The 17,054-nt window shown below is 35.9% G+C and overlaps 1 protein-coding gene across 4 annotated transcripts in view; it reads right to left on the reverse strand.

Annotated features, from left to right (window-relative positions):
- The window catches only part of TNRC6A (trinucleotide repeat containing adaptor 6A), a 98,090-nt gene that overhangs the window by 68,185 nt on the left and 12,851 nt on the right, over positions 1-17,054 (reverse strand). For all 4 annotated transcript variants that reach the window (XM_081255410.1, XM_081255413.1, XM_081255412.1 and 1 more), the window contains exon 3: positions 7,488-7,575. In XM_081255410.1, the coding sequence (XP_081111536.1) occupies positions 7,488-7,575 (88 nt within the window). The remainder of the gene's footprint in view (positions 1-7,487; positions 7,576-17,054) is intronic.

Here is a 17,054-nt window from a genome sequence, read left to right on the forward strand (position 1 = left end):
GTCCCTGACACAATGTTTATTAGTAAAAAAAAAATTCTTGAAATGCTTTAGGCACAAAGCAGAAAAGACACCATTGTATGACAGTATATAATAATAATAATGATAAATGGAACTTCACTTCTCTCTTCATTTAGTTCTAAAATTATATAACTGTCACCTTTACCTTTAATGGATCTAATGAGTTTTGCAAATGTTTAAAGGGCTTCAAATTTTCTTGTATCACATGATAAAACATGAATTAAGTTTTCTGGAAGAAAAGCTGCATAAAGCTTCTTTGGCCAAATTAGTAATACATTTAACTCCTGGAAGTTAGGCTGCTACAGTTAAGCATGGTGAACTTTTAAGTATTTTTGGGTGGGAAAAATTTTGAAACATTTGTCACTTCTGACACATCTGACAATTCAATTAAAATTACTGTGTTCTGAAGTTAAACTGACATGGGCCCTGCTTCCCATGCCTGCCCCTACTTCCACTGTCTCTGACACAACAGGGAGAGGGGCTTGAGGACAGTAGGACTGCCTCAAGGGGGCTGGCTCAAACTTCAAGGGCCTCAAAAAGAACTGATTACAGACAAAGGCCACAGGTGAAAATCAACTTTTTGATTATGCCCAACTGTGTGGGAATCCTAAAAAAAAAAGATACAAGGATAGCCAGGGAGGTGAGGGAAAACTGAATAATTAGTAACTGAATAACCAGGAATTGTTTCTAAATGAAGATAAAGCTTTTCTTAACTGTCATAGGGCAGGATAATTCATTTTGCTTAGTCATATTAAATTGTTACCAAAAACACCAGTTTTAAAATTATATCATTATAGAACTATATGGCAATTACCATAATATTGAAGCCACACCAAACATTAGTCTTTCCCCGGGGAGCCAGAGAGTCAATTTAGATACTGAAGTACTTTGCCAAGTTTCAGAGCACTAGTGACACATAAAATAATGGAGGCCCATCTTTTACTTTATATGGATCGAAAATTAAAAAAAAAAAAAAATTGATGGAAGGACAATGGCAAAAGACCAGTCAACTAGCTTGAACACTTAATTTATTTCTGGAAGAAATTGTTTTTAAAATCTGGTAATAGAAAAATAGTCTTATTAGAGAGAACTCAGTATCTGAATACTTCCAAGTATTACAAGCATCACGTCAAACTATAAGATAACATAATTTTCTGAAACCCAAAAAATAAACACGGAAATTATTCTGCATGTTGAAAACAGATTTTGTGTGTTGTTTTGTGCGTTGTTTTGTTTTTTTGTTTAACTCACCTGGTCTCTTCCACGGTTTACTTCCAAAGGAAACTAGGCTACAGTACACAGAAACCATGACCACATTACTAAACCCCAAGATATATAGTGTTGCTCTTCTAGGCCTTACAACATAAAGGATATCTACTATGCCAACTCCTTTGGGAAAAAAAACCTCCATGTTGCTTGAGAACAATGATCAACCTCATTCAGTATTGTGTCAGCTACAGAGAACAGCACCAAGGGGACACTCAAAAGAGTCTGCCCATCAGAACACCAACTAATATAGTGAAAGAATATAAGTAATAGAACCCAAGAGCTCCTGATTAGGAGGAAATAGAACTGAAAAAGTTCCATTTCGTTCAAATAGGTTTTTGTTGGTTGGTCCAGGGAACTTGTATATTACTCAAACTATTAAAAAGAGAATTTTCCAAGTGGGGTCAGTGATTTTAAGCATATTTGTCTGCACTGTTCAAAATGGTGGCCACTATCCCCATGTGTTTACTGACCACTGAAATAGAGCTAGTGTGAAGTGATATGCACAAAATACATACCAGATTTCTATTATTTAGTATTTTTTAAAAAGGTAAATAATTTCATGGATAATATTTATACTGAATACATGTTGAAATAGTAATATTTTGGATATATTGGGTTATATAAAATATATTAAAATTAACTTCAACTGTTTTTTTTTGTTTGTTTTGTCTTACTTTTAAATGACCTTGTCATTTAAACCCTCTGGGTCTCAGTTTCCTAATCCCTCAAATGGAGGAGGAGGAAAAAAAAACTGTTCTGCTTACCTTTTCAGGGCTATTATAGGGCTCAAGTAAAATATAAAAAGATCTTTTCTGGATAAATAATACTATTCAAACGTGAGGTATCATTGTGGATCTTGTACAACAGAATTAAAGGATTCTGGCAAACTGAGAAGCAAAAGTATTTCTATTTTGAATATTTTTTTCTTAAAAACAAACAAAAAACCTGAGCTGTGATTCCACAAGCAATTATCACAATTGCCTCAGTTTATTAGTGAAGGCATCAGACAAGTGGCAGACACACCCATGCCAGGTCCATGCCAGGTGCTTTGTTTGTCAGGCTCTGCACCACTTGTCCCAGCTCCTCGACCCCTAAGTACATCTGAGTGGTTAAGGGCTCAGAGTCTGAAGCCAGACTGCCTGGCTTTGGCTCCTGGCCCCACCATTTACAGTGTGACCTTGGTCAAAATTAGTTAACTTCTCTAAAGCTCGGGTTTCTCATCTATAGACAGGAACAAAAATACCTACCTCAGAGTTGTTGTGAGGCTAAAAGGATTTAACTCATATAAAGAGCTTAGGGGAAAAAAATAAAAGAGAGCACGCTTAGGACAGTGCCTAGCATACAGAAAGCATTCAACAGATATTCCCTAGTGCCCTACTCACCCATGCTTTGGCTCCTTTCTCTCACAAACTTGACTCAAACTCACTCCCAGCTCCCAGGTCTTACTTTTTTTCTCTTTTTCTAATCATCTAAAATATCTTAACAGTGCCAGGTATTAGAAACTAAAACAAGGAATAAAGAATTAATAGTTTGATTCACTTATTTTAAATGAGATAATTACTGGTTAGAGATCTTTTCTGTGATTTCTCAGCAAGCAGCACACTGTCTAGAACCCAGGTCTGCTGAATGATTTTTTTAAAAAAGAAAAGAGTAAGCTTAAATAAGGGCCAGGACTGTAAAGACAATACCTAACTGCCCTTGATGAGTACAATGCTCCAGGCCTGGTTACATTACCACTTAGGTTACTGAGAAAATTTGCTACTTAGATTGATGAATATGGTCTCTAGTCTCAGAACAAAACAGCCTTTGGGAGACATAACTAGTAAATACTAAAATTTCCAAAAAGGAGGAATGAAATTGGAAGTTTTCTACAACGTAAGACTAATTTAAGCTCGAAATGAGTACATTTAAATCCACAAAGCCTTTTATAAAAATCCCTTCAAGCTTTTAACACAATAACAAAAATATCCATGAACACTGACTTTTAAACATTCTCTGCCGAAAGATCCCAATTTGTGTTGGTGCCTCCTTCCAACCCTCAACCATTATATGCTTTCTAGGAACTACAATTACAAGTTTAAAGTAAAGTTTATGCTAAATGATCCCTCTATAATTAACTGATTTCTCATCCTCCTTTTTCCTCCTCACTACATTTCCCTCAAGATTCCATCTAGAAATTTCTTCTAAAAACAGAACCTAGAGATAAATCCATGGTAACAACCTACTACTACTATTGTTAGCCTTTTCTTAAGTACAGAAACTACATTCTTGTGCTATATCAAATTATTTTCTGAGCCTAGAATCAGAAGGTAAGCAAATAGCCATAATTCTTAGATGTGAAATAGAAGGCTTTTCAAAAAATAAAAAATAAAAAATCATCCATTGATTTCTATTATTAACTAGAGATGTATGGAACTGAAATAAAATAAAAACCATGTAATTTTGTGTCAAAAAATTTTAAAGGAATTTAAATAGATATTTAACTAATAGACAAAATTAGAAAAACTATCATAGTACAAATAGTGCAGTGAGCTTTGTTTGGTGTCTAATTCTTTATATAAGGAGTTGTGTATCTAGTTTTTTATTTAAAATAGAAATTAACTCTGGTTTGAATTTAAATTTCTTTAAAAGACCACAGTTAGAGACCGTTAAATCTGTTTTCTGTATTCATGGCATAAAGACTTATTAAATGCCTTATAAAAACCACCATATTATTTCCAGCTTTAAAGTTCACCTTTAGTTGGTGAAAAATAAAGTAAAAATATAAGATAATGTTCTATACCAAAAGGATAAAGCCATAGCACCGAGTTTTGGAAAACCTGGGGGAATAAGAAGATTTCAATTCTATTCCTGTTCTGTCACCCTGATGGTGACACTTAACTCATTTTAATGCTTGTGTTCTTTATATATAAAATGAATGGATTAAAACAGATAGTATCTGAAGTCTTTTCAGAAACAAAAATATATAGTTTTTTTCAAAGTGTGCATAGATTACATAAAACAGACAGACTGTTTTTACCATAGTGAATTCATGTTTCAACATTTATATAAATGGGACTGTCTCCCTAGCTTATGGAGATCTCTGTCACTTACCTGGATACACCTGCTGGCTCCTACTACAGACAAAAGACAAGCTCCAGGAAACTTATCTTAAAACTCCTGTGACTCACAATCTTTCATATGGGCTATAAGTGTGCCAACTTGGGATATTTTTCCTTTTATTTTGTTTTTAAAGAGCTATTTAGTAACAGCCTACAGAAATACCAGCTGTCCTCATTTCACCAATGGGTTGTATTCAAATTCAGTTGTAAGCTGGTTATCTAGAATTCAGAAAGAAGTCTTATTTACAGTGGCATTAGTCTACTAAGCTTAACATTTATTAAAGATATTAAATATTCCTTTAAATATCTAAATATTAGATATTCCTTTATATTGTGTTCAATCACTAGATACTACTTTTTCTATAGGATACATAGGAATCCCTATCAATGCTGAAGATCTGACAAAAGAAAGGGGGAAAAAAAAACCCTCCCCATCTCTCTAATGGTTATGGAACCATATCTCTGATGATGGTTCCAGTGGGACACAGTTGGGGTGAGAGCCTGGAACCCTACAGTAAATGAGGCAGGGATGGAGTGGAAACAGTATGAAGAACTCACTTCAGATTTTGTGAGGGGCCAAATGCCACGAAAATCCTCATTCGTGTGTTAAAGACACTGCCTTGGTGACTTAGATTTGGTTATAAAGAATATAAAGGTAAACTTTAACAATTAGAGCCATTTATTTGTATATGTTACAACTTAAAAATTATACTCACATTACATATTTAAAAATACAATATTTAAAATTTTAAAAGTTCCCATTACAAGAAAAAAAATTCTCCAATTAGGTATGGATATGATTAACCAGATTTACTGGGGTGATCATTTCACAATACATACACAAATATTGAATCATTATGTTGTACAAGTGAAAACTACTAAAATGATGTATATGCCAATTATACCTCAATAAAAAAAAACACTATTTAAAGAAGTCATTCGAGGGACTCCTCTCTTTCTTAGAATTTCCTCAGTAAATACAGTAAATTCCAAATAAACATGCTTCATTATATAATAACTTAAGGCCTCTTCTCTAGTCATTTCACATACATCCTGACTTACCAGCTAAATCTTGAACTCCTTAGAAGCAGGGGATCAACATGGCCTAATGCATCACTCAGATGCTTGCCAAACTAATGATTCTACACAAAGTATACTCAAGCATCTTCCTCAACATATCTCAAGTTTCTTAGAGGCTCTTTTCATTAAGTAACTGGCCTTCACACACCGAACAAAAGTCTGATAAGCCTTCCCCCCAACCTTAGACTTACAGAGGACACAACTTTTTCATAACAAATCCTAAGCAAAGATTGATCAAATTGCAAAGACGATCCTATACCAACAGGCCTCTGACAGAGGCCTAAGGCATTATCAATGCCAAAACTCTATACTAGGAATCTATTCCAAATGCATCTCTTCCCATCACTCCTGAGTAAACAAAAGGCCGACAACAAGGGTCGCCTATTAAATCAACTCAGCCTCCACACTCTGCGCTCTGTACTCTGCTCTTCCCCAGTTTACTCGCTTCATCACACCCTAAACCCTGCAAGTTCAGAACTGAATTATATTTCTTTTCCCCTTTCTGTGTATCCCCTAACCTGGTTAACTGCTCCCAAAATGTACTCAGCCACTCACTCTGGAACCTAAAAGTCAATCTAGGTTACCCTCCCTTCATATCCTTTCAACAAATTCTATGGATTCTTTTAATAGTCCCTTCACCAATATCTCAGTCTCTAGTTTCTACCCCTTCCAATCCAATTCCACAATTGGCCAAGGTTCTAAATACAATTCTAAAATACAAACTTTTATGTCAATCTACTAAAATGTCTTTGGTGTTTTCCCCAACACCCGATGGCCAAAATGCGAGAAGTGCCAACAGTTATGACCAACCCCTCCAGTCTCATCCCGACATCTCTACACTTGGCTCCTTCCCACCACCACCCCCTGCAATCAAAACCCATACTTTAACACATACAGGCTATAGACACTTAATTCTCAGTTTATACTGCTGGAATCATTTTCCATTCTGCTCCTTATTCACTTGGCTAATTTCTTTTCTAAGAAAACTTCCCCGTCCCTCTACCCCATTTCAGGCTGAGTTAAGCACTTCTCTCTGTGCTTCAACAGATCCCTACCTGCCATAGTTTTGTATCCTGTTTTCCCTACTAAATAGTGTGGGGATAACTATGTTGCTCTGGTCTATATCCAGTTCCTAGCACAGAAAAGGTATATATTAAAAATTAAAATCATAACTTTTCATTAGAATACAGAAATGGAACAGTAACGTCACTGGGTCTTTTAGAACATTTTTAAGGTCCTTGAAACGTTGATGTAGCAGGAGATGAGTGCCTAGTTCAGTTAACTGTCATCAGCCTCTAGTATTAATTTGGAAAAATCTTTACAGGCATCTTTTATTTTTCTGCAATTTGTGTTGCTTTGATTACAGTTTTTGATTAATGTATTGGTTAAAGATCTTCTGCAGCATGTATGTCTTAGGCTTATTTTTAAATATCCTAACATAATCTGCAAATTAAAAAAATCAGCCCAGGTACTAAATAAAAAGAGAAAAGGAAATTGACACTTTGTTTCCTATTATGTTTATTACTATTTCCTTTATTACTTTATTTTCTATTATGTGTATGTATTACATTAGCTTATTTTATTCAACTCTCATTTTACAAAACATAAGGAAACTAAGGCCCAGAGAGGCTAAATAAAGTTGAAGGCCACACTGTTCTGTATGCTATGTGGGAGAGCCCGATTTCAAAGCCTCTCTATGCAGCTACAAATTCCATGCTCTTCTCACTATAAAATGATGTATTATGAAAACCTAGGCACACCTAATCGAAAAATAAAGACCTATGCAAAGCACTTACCTTCGAAAAAAATTACTGGCAAAATCAAATAACTATGCATTAAATTGTACACACTTAACAAGTTACTATTAATGCATATTCAAAGACATTAAATATTAAAATGAATCTCCACTGAAGTTAAAACATTAAATCAAATGCTTTAAATAATCCGATAAGAGTAATTTTCTTTTTTAATCTATGTTTAAACTGCTTAATATAAATAATTAGTTTATACATATACTACCTTCTTTTGAGCAGCTTCCTTCTTTTTCTTGTCGTCTTTTTTCTTTTTCTTTTCTTCCATCAACTGTTCTTCTTCTTGCACTAAATCCCTGAACCACACAGTTGCAATTAACTTTCCCAAAATGAATTAATAACAGTAATGTTGCATATAGATTCATTTTCACTCTTATTAGAAGTAAAGACATGGCAAATTATTCTTTTATCATTCATTGAAATAAAACACAACTTGCAACCTCAGTCTAACTATACAGCCACTGCACAGTACTTTTCTTTAGTAAGCCACAAGTAGTAGAGCTTTTACCTTAATGTTATATCAAGGAAGACAACCTAAAGTTAGCAAATTTTACACTGGAAAACAAGCAACTTCCTCCAATTCTAGAATGTAAACAACATCTCACGAGCAGAGTTACCTTGCTTCTGGCCCCAATTATCAATTAGTAGCTAATGGCAATGCCTGGAACCTTCCCCACAATCCTCTCCTGACCAGGTATCTGGGGTATCTTCAGCTCTCCTATAAAGCTCTAAAAAGCTGTATACCTATATTTAGAACACAACTTATTCATAAACAGATGACTTGTATTTTAGCATTATACTAATTTCATATCCTATAAACATTCTATACTGTTCTATCAATACTTGGGAAACAACCCATAATGCACTAACGTAAGTAAGTTTGTTTCAATTCTTAAAATCAGAAATGTTCAAATTTGTCAACAGAACCTCTGGCTTGGGATTTCAAAATGAATGGGCAAATGTATTTGTCTCCTCCTTTCTACTCTCCCTCACTGAAATGATAGGGAAAAGGGTACTAAATCTATTCAGAGCTGATGAATAAACACGAGCAAAGGAAGCTGCAACCTAAGAATAAACACAAGAGAAGTCTTAAACGGCTGTATGTGCCATCCTCTGGTAGAGCTCCAGAGAGGCTCCAAGATTAGAGCTGGTTGAGCAGAAACAGGCACAGAGCAAAGACTGCATAAGGAATAGAAAGGCCACAACTACTCAGCTCTTTCCATCCACTTTCCATCCCTATATGGCTACACGGCCACAGGTAGCAAATGCATTTAAATCCAAAAAAACAACTCTAAAGTGAAGCCTAACAATCAACACCCTTCACATACACAGGGCTCCCCATCAGCATCCCCCCAACCCTTTCAAGGTAGGGGGCTACTGGGTAATGAAATCTACACAAAGTTGGAGGAAACATACTCAAGTACCTACATTAATTACCCTAGAGTCTAGAACCTAAACTTTCATTCATAATATCAACAGACAACCAAAAATCACGAGATACTTAAAGAAAATCAGTACACAAAGAAAAAGTACCTAACTCTGCCCCGAGGAAGCTTTCCAGAGGAGACATTATGAATACCAGGCAGAGAAGGTTCAAGGGACATGAACTAGACACTTGGGAAATTGTAAATAATTCATTAAGGCTGGAATGCATATGACAGTGGGGATGCAGTAGAAGATAAAATGAGAAACACAGACAAATACATACAAAACTTGAAGGGGTGCTATAGGTGCACTCCATTGAGATTACATGAAACCTAAGTTGGCTTTGCTGATGGAAGAAACTGAGAGAAGACGCAGGGAGACCATGAAAAACAAAATGAGTGACATTATGTAAATTGATGATAATTTAGTAAAAGTTAAGTATACAACTGCTAAAATCAGAAGTTGGAAGAAGAGGATGATAACTGTTGCTGTATTTCATTCCGTTTTGTTCAAAGCAGCACTGTCATGTGGCTAATAGAGTAGCGAAACAGATTCAAGCCAACTGTAACCATGACTCATTCTCTAGCATTCTGTGTGAGGGAGGTAATGAGACTGAGCAAGCTCACTCACTGTAAGCCTGGAAGCCAAGGCTGAGATAGCCACAGCATGTGAGAGAAAGAGTAAATTCGTAAACAAAAGCAAATAAGTTACATCATTGTCACGTTACTCAACCAAAGCTGTTTACTAGCTCCAAATACTCAAACTCCTTCAGCCTCAGTTTCTTCATTAAAACTGGGGATAAATTACCGTACGCATCTACTTCCTAGCATTTCTGTAAGGTTTAAATGAAGAATGCTTACTTAACACATTTGAGTAAGCAACTCAAATGCCTAGTCAGGAACCCCTCTCACCAATTCTCAGTGGCATCTCTAAGACTGTATTCACTCTACTTTTGTCAAGATATTTAGGGTCACTTATTATGCAGAAACTCAGGAATCTTTAGCATTTGTTCTTTGTGTTTGCCTGTGAATTACAGACAAGTCCTTTTCTAACCTTGTTCTACATCACTATAATTTTACTCTATGGGATGTTCCTTTACTATTTACCCGGAATTTTTTTCTCCCTTCTCAAACTTCATTTTGAAGACTTTTTGATGACATTAGCACATGTTTTCCTGACCAAAAATGGTCTCTTTAGTACTTAAAAAATATTTCCTCAAGGAAATATTATAGTGTCAGTTGATACCAGAAGCATAAGAGAAAAAAGTTCTCTTCTTCAACACTGTCATCACCACCAACTAACCACACTTTTCCCACATCTCCTTCAGAAAGCCAACTGGAAAAAAATATATAAATATACCCAAACACTTCGACTTTCAGAATTTAAATGCTAGTAGAGTCATTTAAGATATTTGATTCTATCTTTCACCGTATCTATCAAAATGAGTAAGGGTTGACGGATTTGGTAGGTCTAAGCTGTCCATGTTGTACATGCTCCACAAAGACAACATTCCAGTCAGCAATCATTCATTCCTTGAAAGTTAGTAGCAAAATATCTCAAATATGCAAGTTCTGGATCTAGGAATGAGAACAAACCTCTGAGTGATTAAAATGTTACAGTGACTGTGCCGGGCAGTTTAAATATATTTTCCATTTGTCACTTTTTTAAAACGATAGAGACAGGTTTCCCTTCTATAGATGAAGAAACTGAAGCTCAGAAAGGTTAAGTGACTTGTCCAAGGTCATATGGCTAGTATACAGTGGAGTAAGGATTCAAATCTTGGTTCTCAAAGTCATGGTCCTTCCTTTCCCCTACACCATTATACCTCCCAAAGTACTAGCTCTCTTTTCAGAAGCCACAGAGAATAATCTTTTTTCTTTAGATAGGTTAAGTGACACATCTTCTCACTTTTATCTTTTCTCCAGACTGTGTGCCTCCACAATCCTTTTCTTATTTCCTTCCACCTTTTATAAGAACACTTAAGAACAATGTACTACAGGAAATACAAAGTATTGGAGTTCCAAAAACCACGGGGTGTATAATCAGGAGCAAGAACTGCAAAAGACTCAAAGACAAAGACTAAACAACCACTGGTTTTAACAAGAGGGGACCAGGCATTGGTGATATTTAAGACAGCAATTTCAATATTTTTTATTTTGTGAATGTTTGTGGGAGGACAATGTGGAAGAAACAACTAGACCACAACTAGTGAATAGTTGTAAGGTCCATATTTGAGGAGTTCAATAGTTTTGTGGGGCTTGTTTGTTTGTTTTAAGAAGAGAGAGAAGTAGGAGAGTAGCTAAAAAGCTATCAGAAGTGAGCAAAAATGCCTGTCTTTAAAAAAAAAAAAAACTCATGAAAAATGCAAGGTGCATGACAGAGTACATAGTATTCTACTATTTGTGTATAAAGTTAGAGAGCCTATGTATTCATATTCATCTGTATGTGTCTAAAATGACTCTAAAAGAACACCTAAGAAACTAATAGTAATTGTGGGGGAGGAAGCAGAAGGAACTAAGCATTTAGTCCCGAGAGGAAGGGAGATCTCACTGTATAAACCTCTTCATACAGTATTTTAGTTTCTGAGCTATGTAAGTATTCAAAAACTTAAATATTAAAATTTTTCCAGTATTAATATTAAATTTTAATATTTAAAAAGTAAAAGGCTGTTCTGTTTCTGGTTTGCTCGGAAATTCAGTCATGAATGCATGCTATATTCTCTTAGATTTCTTTTCTGTATCTATTGAAATGGTTACAGAATTTTTGTCTTTTGATCATCACTGAGATGATTAACTCTATCGTGGATTTTCTAGTATTGAACCAAGCTTTGCATTTCCTAGTATAAAGCCAATTCAATATATTATTTTTTTAATAAATTGCTGAGTTTTCTTTCTAATAAAGGCAAAAAACTATAACGCTACACTATTTTTTATACTAATTTCACTGGCAAAAATGTTCAAGAATAATAATATCCAGTGCTGGCAAAAATGAACATTAAGAGGTTCTTGCTTATATTACTGGTAGAAAACTACTATAACCTTTTGGAAAGTATTGTGGTAACAGTTTTAAAAATTAAAGTTACACATAATCTGAGACTTCCCTGGCGGTCCAGTGGGTGAGAATCCGCACTTCCACTACAGGGGCCACTGGTTCAATCCCTGGCTGGGGAACTAAGATACTACGTGGGGTGGGGGAGGAGGGGAGGAAGGAAGGAAGGAAGGAAGACATAATCTAACCAGCCACCCCATGCTTCAGAATGTGTCTTACAGAAATAAAGCACTAGAACACAAGGCCATATGCGTATGAAGGTTCACTGCAAGGTTCACAAGGGCTGAAAAGCAGAAAAATTGAATGTCCATCAATAAAGAAATGGCTTTATAATAGCATAGCATATTGTATTGAAAAAAAGTTGATCTGAAGGAATGTCCCTAACATTGTTAAATGAAAAAAAAAAGCAATTTGAAGAACTGTGAACAGTGTTAGCCCATATTTTTTTAAAGTTGTCTGTTTGTATATTTGTATAACTTTATACAAATTTAAGGAAAGACATGAGGAAATACCCTCCTGAACTAGGACATTACAGTAACCTCACAACTGAACCAACTGTTTAGGGAAATTGTTATGTTTTTTAAAAAGCATATCCCCATGGAAAATGTTATGGTAAACATGCATTATTTTTGTAAATTAGTACCAAAAAAATGTTTTTTAAAAACATCATGTCGGGCTTCCTTGGTGGTGCAGTGGTTGAGAGTCCACCTGCCGATGCAGGGGACACGGGTTCATGCCCCGGTCTGGGAAGATCCCACATGCCGTGGAGCGGCTGGGCCCGCGAGCCATGGCCACTGAGCCTGTGCATCCAGAGCCTGTGCTCCGCAACGCGAGAGGCCACAACAGTGAGAGACCCGCGTACCCCCCCCAAAAAAAAAAAATCATGTCTAGGATTTGCTTTTACTACTCCAGTCCCCACCCCATCTTCCCAAAAAAGGAAAAGAGAAAAATGAAACAAGATTGACAAAATGTTGACAATTGCTGAAACTGGGTAATAGGTACGTGAAAGTTCTTTATTCTGTTCTATTTTTGTGTATGTTTGAAATTTTCCATAATAAAAGACAAAAATGATCACAAGCCTCCACCCAAATGATTAAAGGCAACAAGGTGGGAGATTAGATGAAGCAGATAACCCGTGTGAACCAAGTGTCTTGGGAACAGGAAGAGAATGAGTAAGACAAGTGTCCATAATGGCAGCAAGACAGACCTGGGATCTAGAAAGCCCATCCTGGAACTGCTCTTCCTGATGCTTGGTCAGTTTTCCCTATATTCCCAACACGAGTATCATTAAAAGCAATCTCTTCCAAAGGATACTCCTGTAAACTGCTGTTGGATATGGACTAGCAAGGACCTCTGGTGAACAACTTAAAAATATCTATTAATATTAAACTTTTAAATGTCACTATGTTTATGACCCATCAATTTCAATCTAAGCCTCTACAAAAGGAAAGGTACAAAAATAGATACTGCAAAATAATAGCCTAAAAGCCAATCAATAGGGAAAAATTAAACAAATCATAATGTACTCATACCATGAAATACTACGCATTAGTTAAAAAAAAAAGGAGAGGAGTTATAGATTTCCATGGTGTGCAGAAAGGAGTTATTAACACAGCAGGTTTGAGACTGTGATCCTAAGAAAGGACTGTAAGGTTGGCCACTGGCAGGTTGCAAGGAACTTGGATTTCAGGGAGGTTCCCACCAACCCCTAACTGATATGGGTAAGCTTAGTACAAACAGTACAGCTTTGCTGAAAACCTTTTTTTATGGCAGTTGGGAATTTTGGTACACATTAGGCAGAGGGTACCTACATAACCAGCCCCTAAAAAAACCCCTAGGCACTGAATTTCTAATGAGCTTTCCTGGTAGACAGTTTACATATGTTATCATAATTTGATGCTAGAGAAATTAAGCACATCCTGTGTGACATCACAGGGACAGAAATCTTGGGAGCTTACACCTACCTAGTTTCCTCTGGATTTTGTCCAAGGTGCCTTTTCTCTTTACAGATTTTGCTTTGTATACTTTCACTGTAATGATTCACAGCCATGAGTATGACTATATGCTGAATCCTGTGAGCCTTCCTAGTGAATCATCAAACCTGAGGGTGGTCTTGGGGAACCCCCCCAACAAATGTGGTCTTACAGAAAAGATCTCTAAGACACACTGCTGAGTTGAAAAAAGGTCAAGGTCCAGATCAGTATATCATTTGTTAAAAAAAACAAAAACAAAATCCCATTAAAAAAGGTACACATCCACAGGACAGCAAGGAAGCAGACCCTCAAGGTACCTGGATGATCTGACTCTCTGAATCCAAAATCATTTAATAATAACATACAAAATGTTTAATCAGTAAGAATATGCCTGGGGATTCCTAAAGTCAAGCAGTCTGCTGTGTACTGGGAGAACCCAAGTAGAATACATGGTTTTAAACTACAATTTTGTAGAAACAACAACTGAACACACCCACAATATGGAAACAAGAAATCATTTGGTAGAGGTCATAAGCAAGTTCAGGAAAATAAGACATGCATATGAGCTGTTACAGCTAAGCAAAGCTTCATGGAGCAGTAAGAAGTTGATCTGGGTCTTAAAGAAGAGGCAGGATTTCTAAAGAGAGATGGGCTTTTTCAAGCAAGGGAGCACAAAAGGGCATGGACACCAGCAAAGCATGGAGACCTGTTAGCATGGCAATTTCAGGGTCCAGTGTTGACTGGGATAGAAAAGGGAGGAAAAGCACTGGGTAAAAGTAGGAAATAAATTTGCTCAATAGGGTGAGAAGACTGTTGCAGTAATCCAAGTAAAAGTGCTATGTCCTGAACCATGATGGTGGCAAGTGGAAATGAACAGCAAAGAATAAATCCAATATAATCACAAGAAATTGGAATAGTTGACAATATTAATAAGAATGACAAGAGAGAGACAGGTTAATGACAACTCCAGATTGTAGAAAGCAAAAATTTTTAAATGGAGGCTCTGCTGTTAGAAATGATTATAGAAAATAGGGGGCTACTTTCCATAGGGCCCAACTAGCCTATCAGTCACAACTTACCATAAACCAGCTCACCTTCACACAGAAACCAACTGTATGTTACAAGCTAGTTTTGAAAATAATTTCACATCTTCTGCCAAAAAATGTTGTTCACCTACTTTTTCCCTTACAATTTATTCTGTTTTCTCCCAGCCTTCCTGCTTCTCCTTTTCCTATCTGCTTCTCAGCCTCTTCTTTTTTCCTCCTTCTTGTCCTCCTATGCCTAAATTAATCACCAAAGCCAGTCTAGCACTACACAACAGGAAGTCACTGGTAACCCTCAAAGCTACAAGTTCACCAGATAGTAAAGATGGAAACCAAACTGCTGCAAAAGAGGTTAAGCGTGATCAGATTTTCAAAAATTTAGCCATGATATGAAAAAAAAAACAGGATAAAACTGAAGTTTTTTTTTTTTTTTAATAAGGAAGACTAGTACTTATTTAGAAGTAGAAAAGGGGTTAAGGAACAAAGGTATCAGAGAGGGTGATAATAGATGGGGTAACACAAGAGAAGCTTGTTTACAGTCACAGGTAGTTTATACCTGCAAATGTTAAAGTAGTTAAATAAAATTGATACATCCATAAAATGGAATAACTATGCTGCTGTAAAACAGATAAGGCAGGCCTCCATATTCTGATATGAAAGGATCTGAAAGGTATATAGTTAACTGGGGAAAAAACTAAGGTTCAGTATACTATCTTTTGTGTTAAAAGTGGGGAAGAGATAGGAATATATATCCCCCATGTGCTTGTATTTGCATAAAGGAATTCTAGAAGCACACACATACAGAAACTAATAAAAATACCTATTTGTGATAGAAATATGTGGAGAAAAGAGGACAAAAGACAGGGTGGCAGCAACACTGTGTATTTCTAGATAGCATTTGATTTTGAACCATAAAGCATAGGCAGGTAGTGAAGCACAGACGGCAGTGAAGTCAGCATATCTTCCTCTTAAGAATGAGGAAAAAATAAGAAAACAGGATATGATGAGGTAGCAGTGAAGATACAGATGATACATAGTCTGGATCTCCTCAAAAAGTAGGAGGTTGAGCTTGAAGGGGGCTTCTACTGGCCTCATAAACTAAGCAATAAAATAATGCTAGTAAAGGATTACAACCCACTGAATAAATGAAGAATCCATGAATCCCTACTGATATGAATAAATGAATGAATGGATGAATTAACAGGGTAAAGGGACAGATCATACAGTAGAATGTCAACTAATGTAGCAAAAATAATGGACTTAGAAAATCACTATTTAGCAATCCATTGACTCAGGCAAGAATCTTGATGAGAAATAATATATTTACAGAGTTTCGAAGTACTCCCAACAACATAATTATTAATTACAAAGAGAAAGTACTAACTTTACAGTGGTGAAACCTGACATATACCAAGTAGCTGGTATTCAACTTACCCAAGTAGTTTAAGTTACCATCGCCAATAATGAGATAAATGGACATGATGCACCTCCTTATATGAGGCAATAAGCAAAACAACATCAGTCCTGTGCTATTCCTGCCAAAAACACATAATGTAAATCTAATCAAGAGGAAACATCAGACAAATATAGATTGAGAGACATTCTACCAAATAACTAACCTGTACTCTTTAAAAAATATCAAGGTCTTCAAAAACAAAGACAGACTGAGAAACTGTTCCAGATTACAGGTGACTAAACAAACTTGAAAACTAAATGCAGCCTGTATCCTAGATTGAATCTCTGACCAGAAAGAAGTTGTTTTTTTAAAAAATTTGCTCTAAAAGGTATTACTGAGACAATTGGCAAAATTTGAGTAAGATCTGCAGATTTGCTATTAAGATTGTACTGAATACTACTTTTCCAATTTTGATAATGGCACTGTAGTTACTAAGAAAATGTCTTTGAATTTAGGAAATATTTATTTTATTTTTAAATTGAAATATAGTTGATTTACAATGTTTCAGGTGTCCAGCAGTGATTCAGTTTATACACAAACACACATTCTTTTTCAGATTCTTTTCCATTACAGGTTACCATAAGATATTGAATATAGCTCCCTATGCTATACAGCAGATCCTTGTTGTTTATTTTATATATAGTAGTGTGTATCTGCTAATCCCAAACCCCTAATTTATCCCTCCCTCCCCTCCCCTTCAGTAACCATAGGTTTGTTTTCTATGTCTGAGTCTGTTTGTTTTGTAAATGACTTGATGTGTATTATTTTTTTAGATTACATATATAAGCGATATATAATGTTTGTCTTTCTCTTACTTCACTTAGTATGAT

Source organism: Mesoplodon bidens, assembly GCF_964165515.1.
Source record: "Mesoplodon bidens genome assembly, chromosome: 15".
In the NCBI taxonomy this organism is placed as follows: domain Eukaryota; kingdom Metazoa; phylum Chordata; class Mammalia; order Artiodactyla; family Ziphiidae; genus Mesoplodon; species Mesoplodon bidens.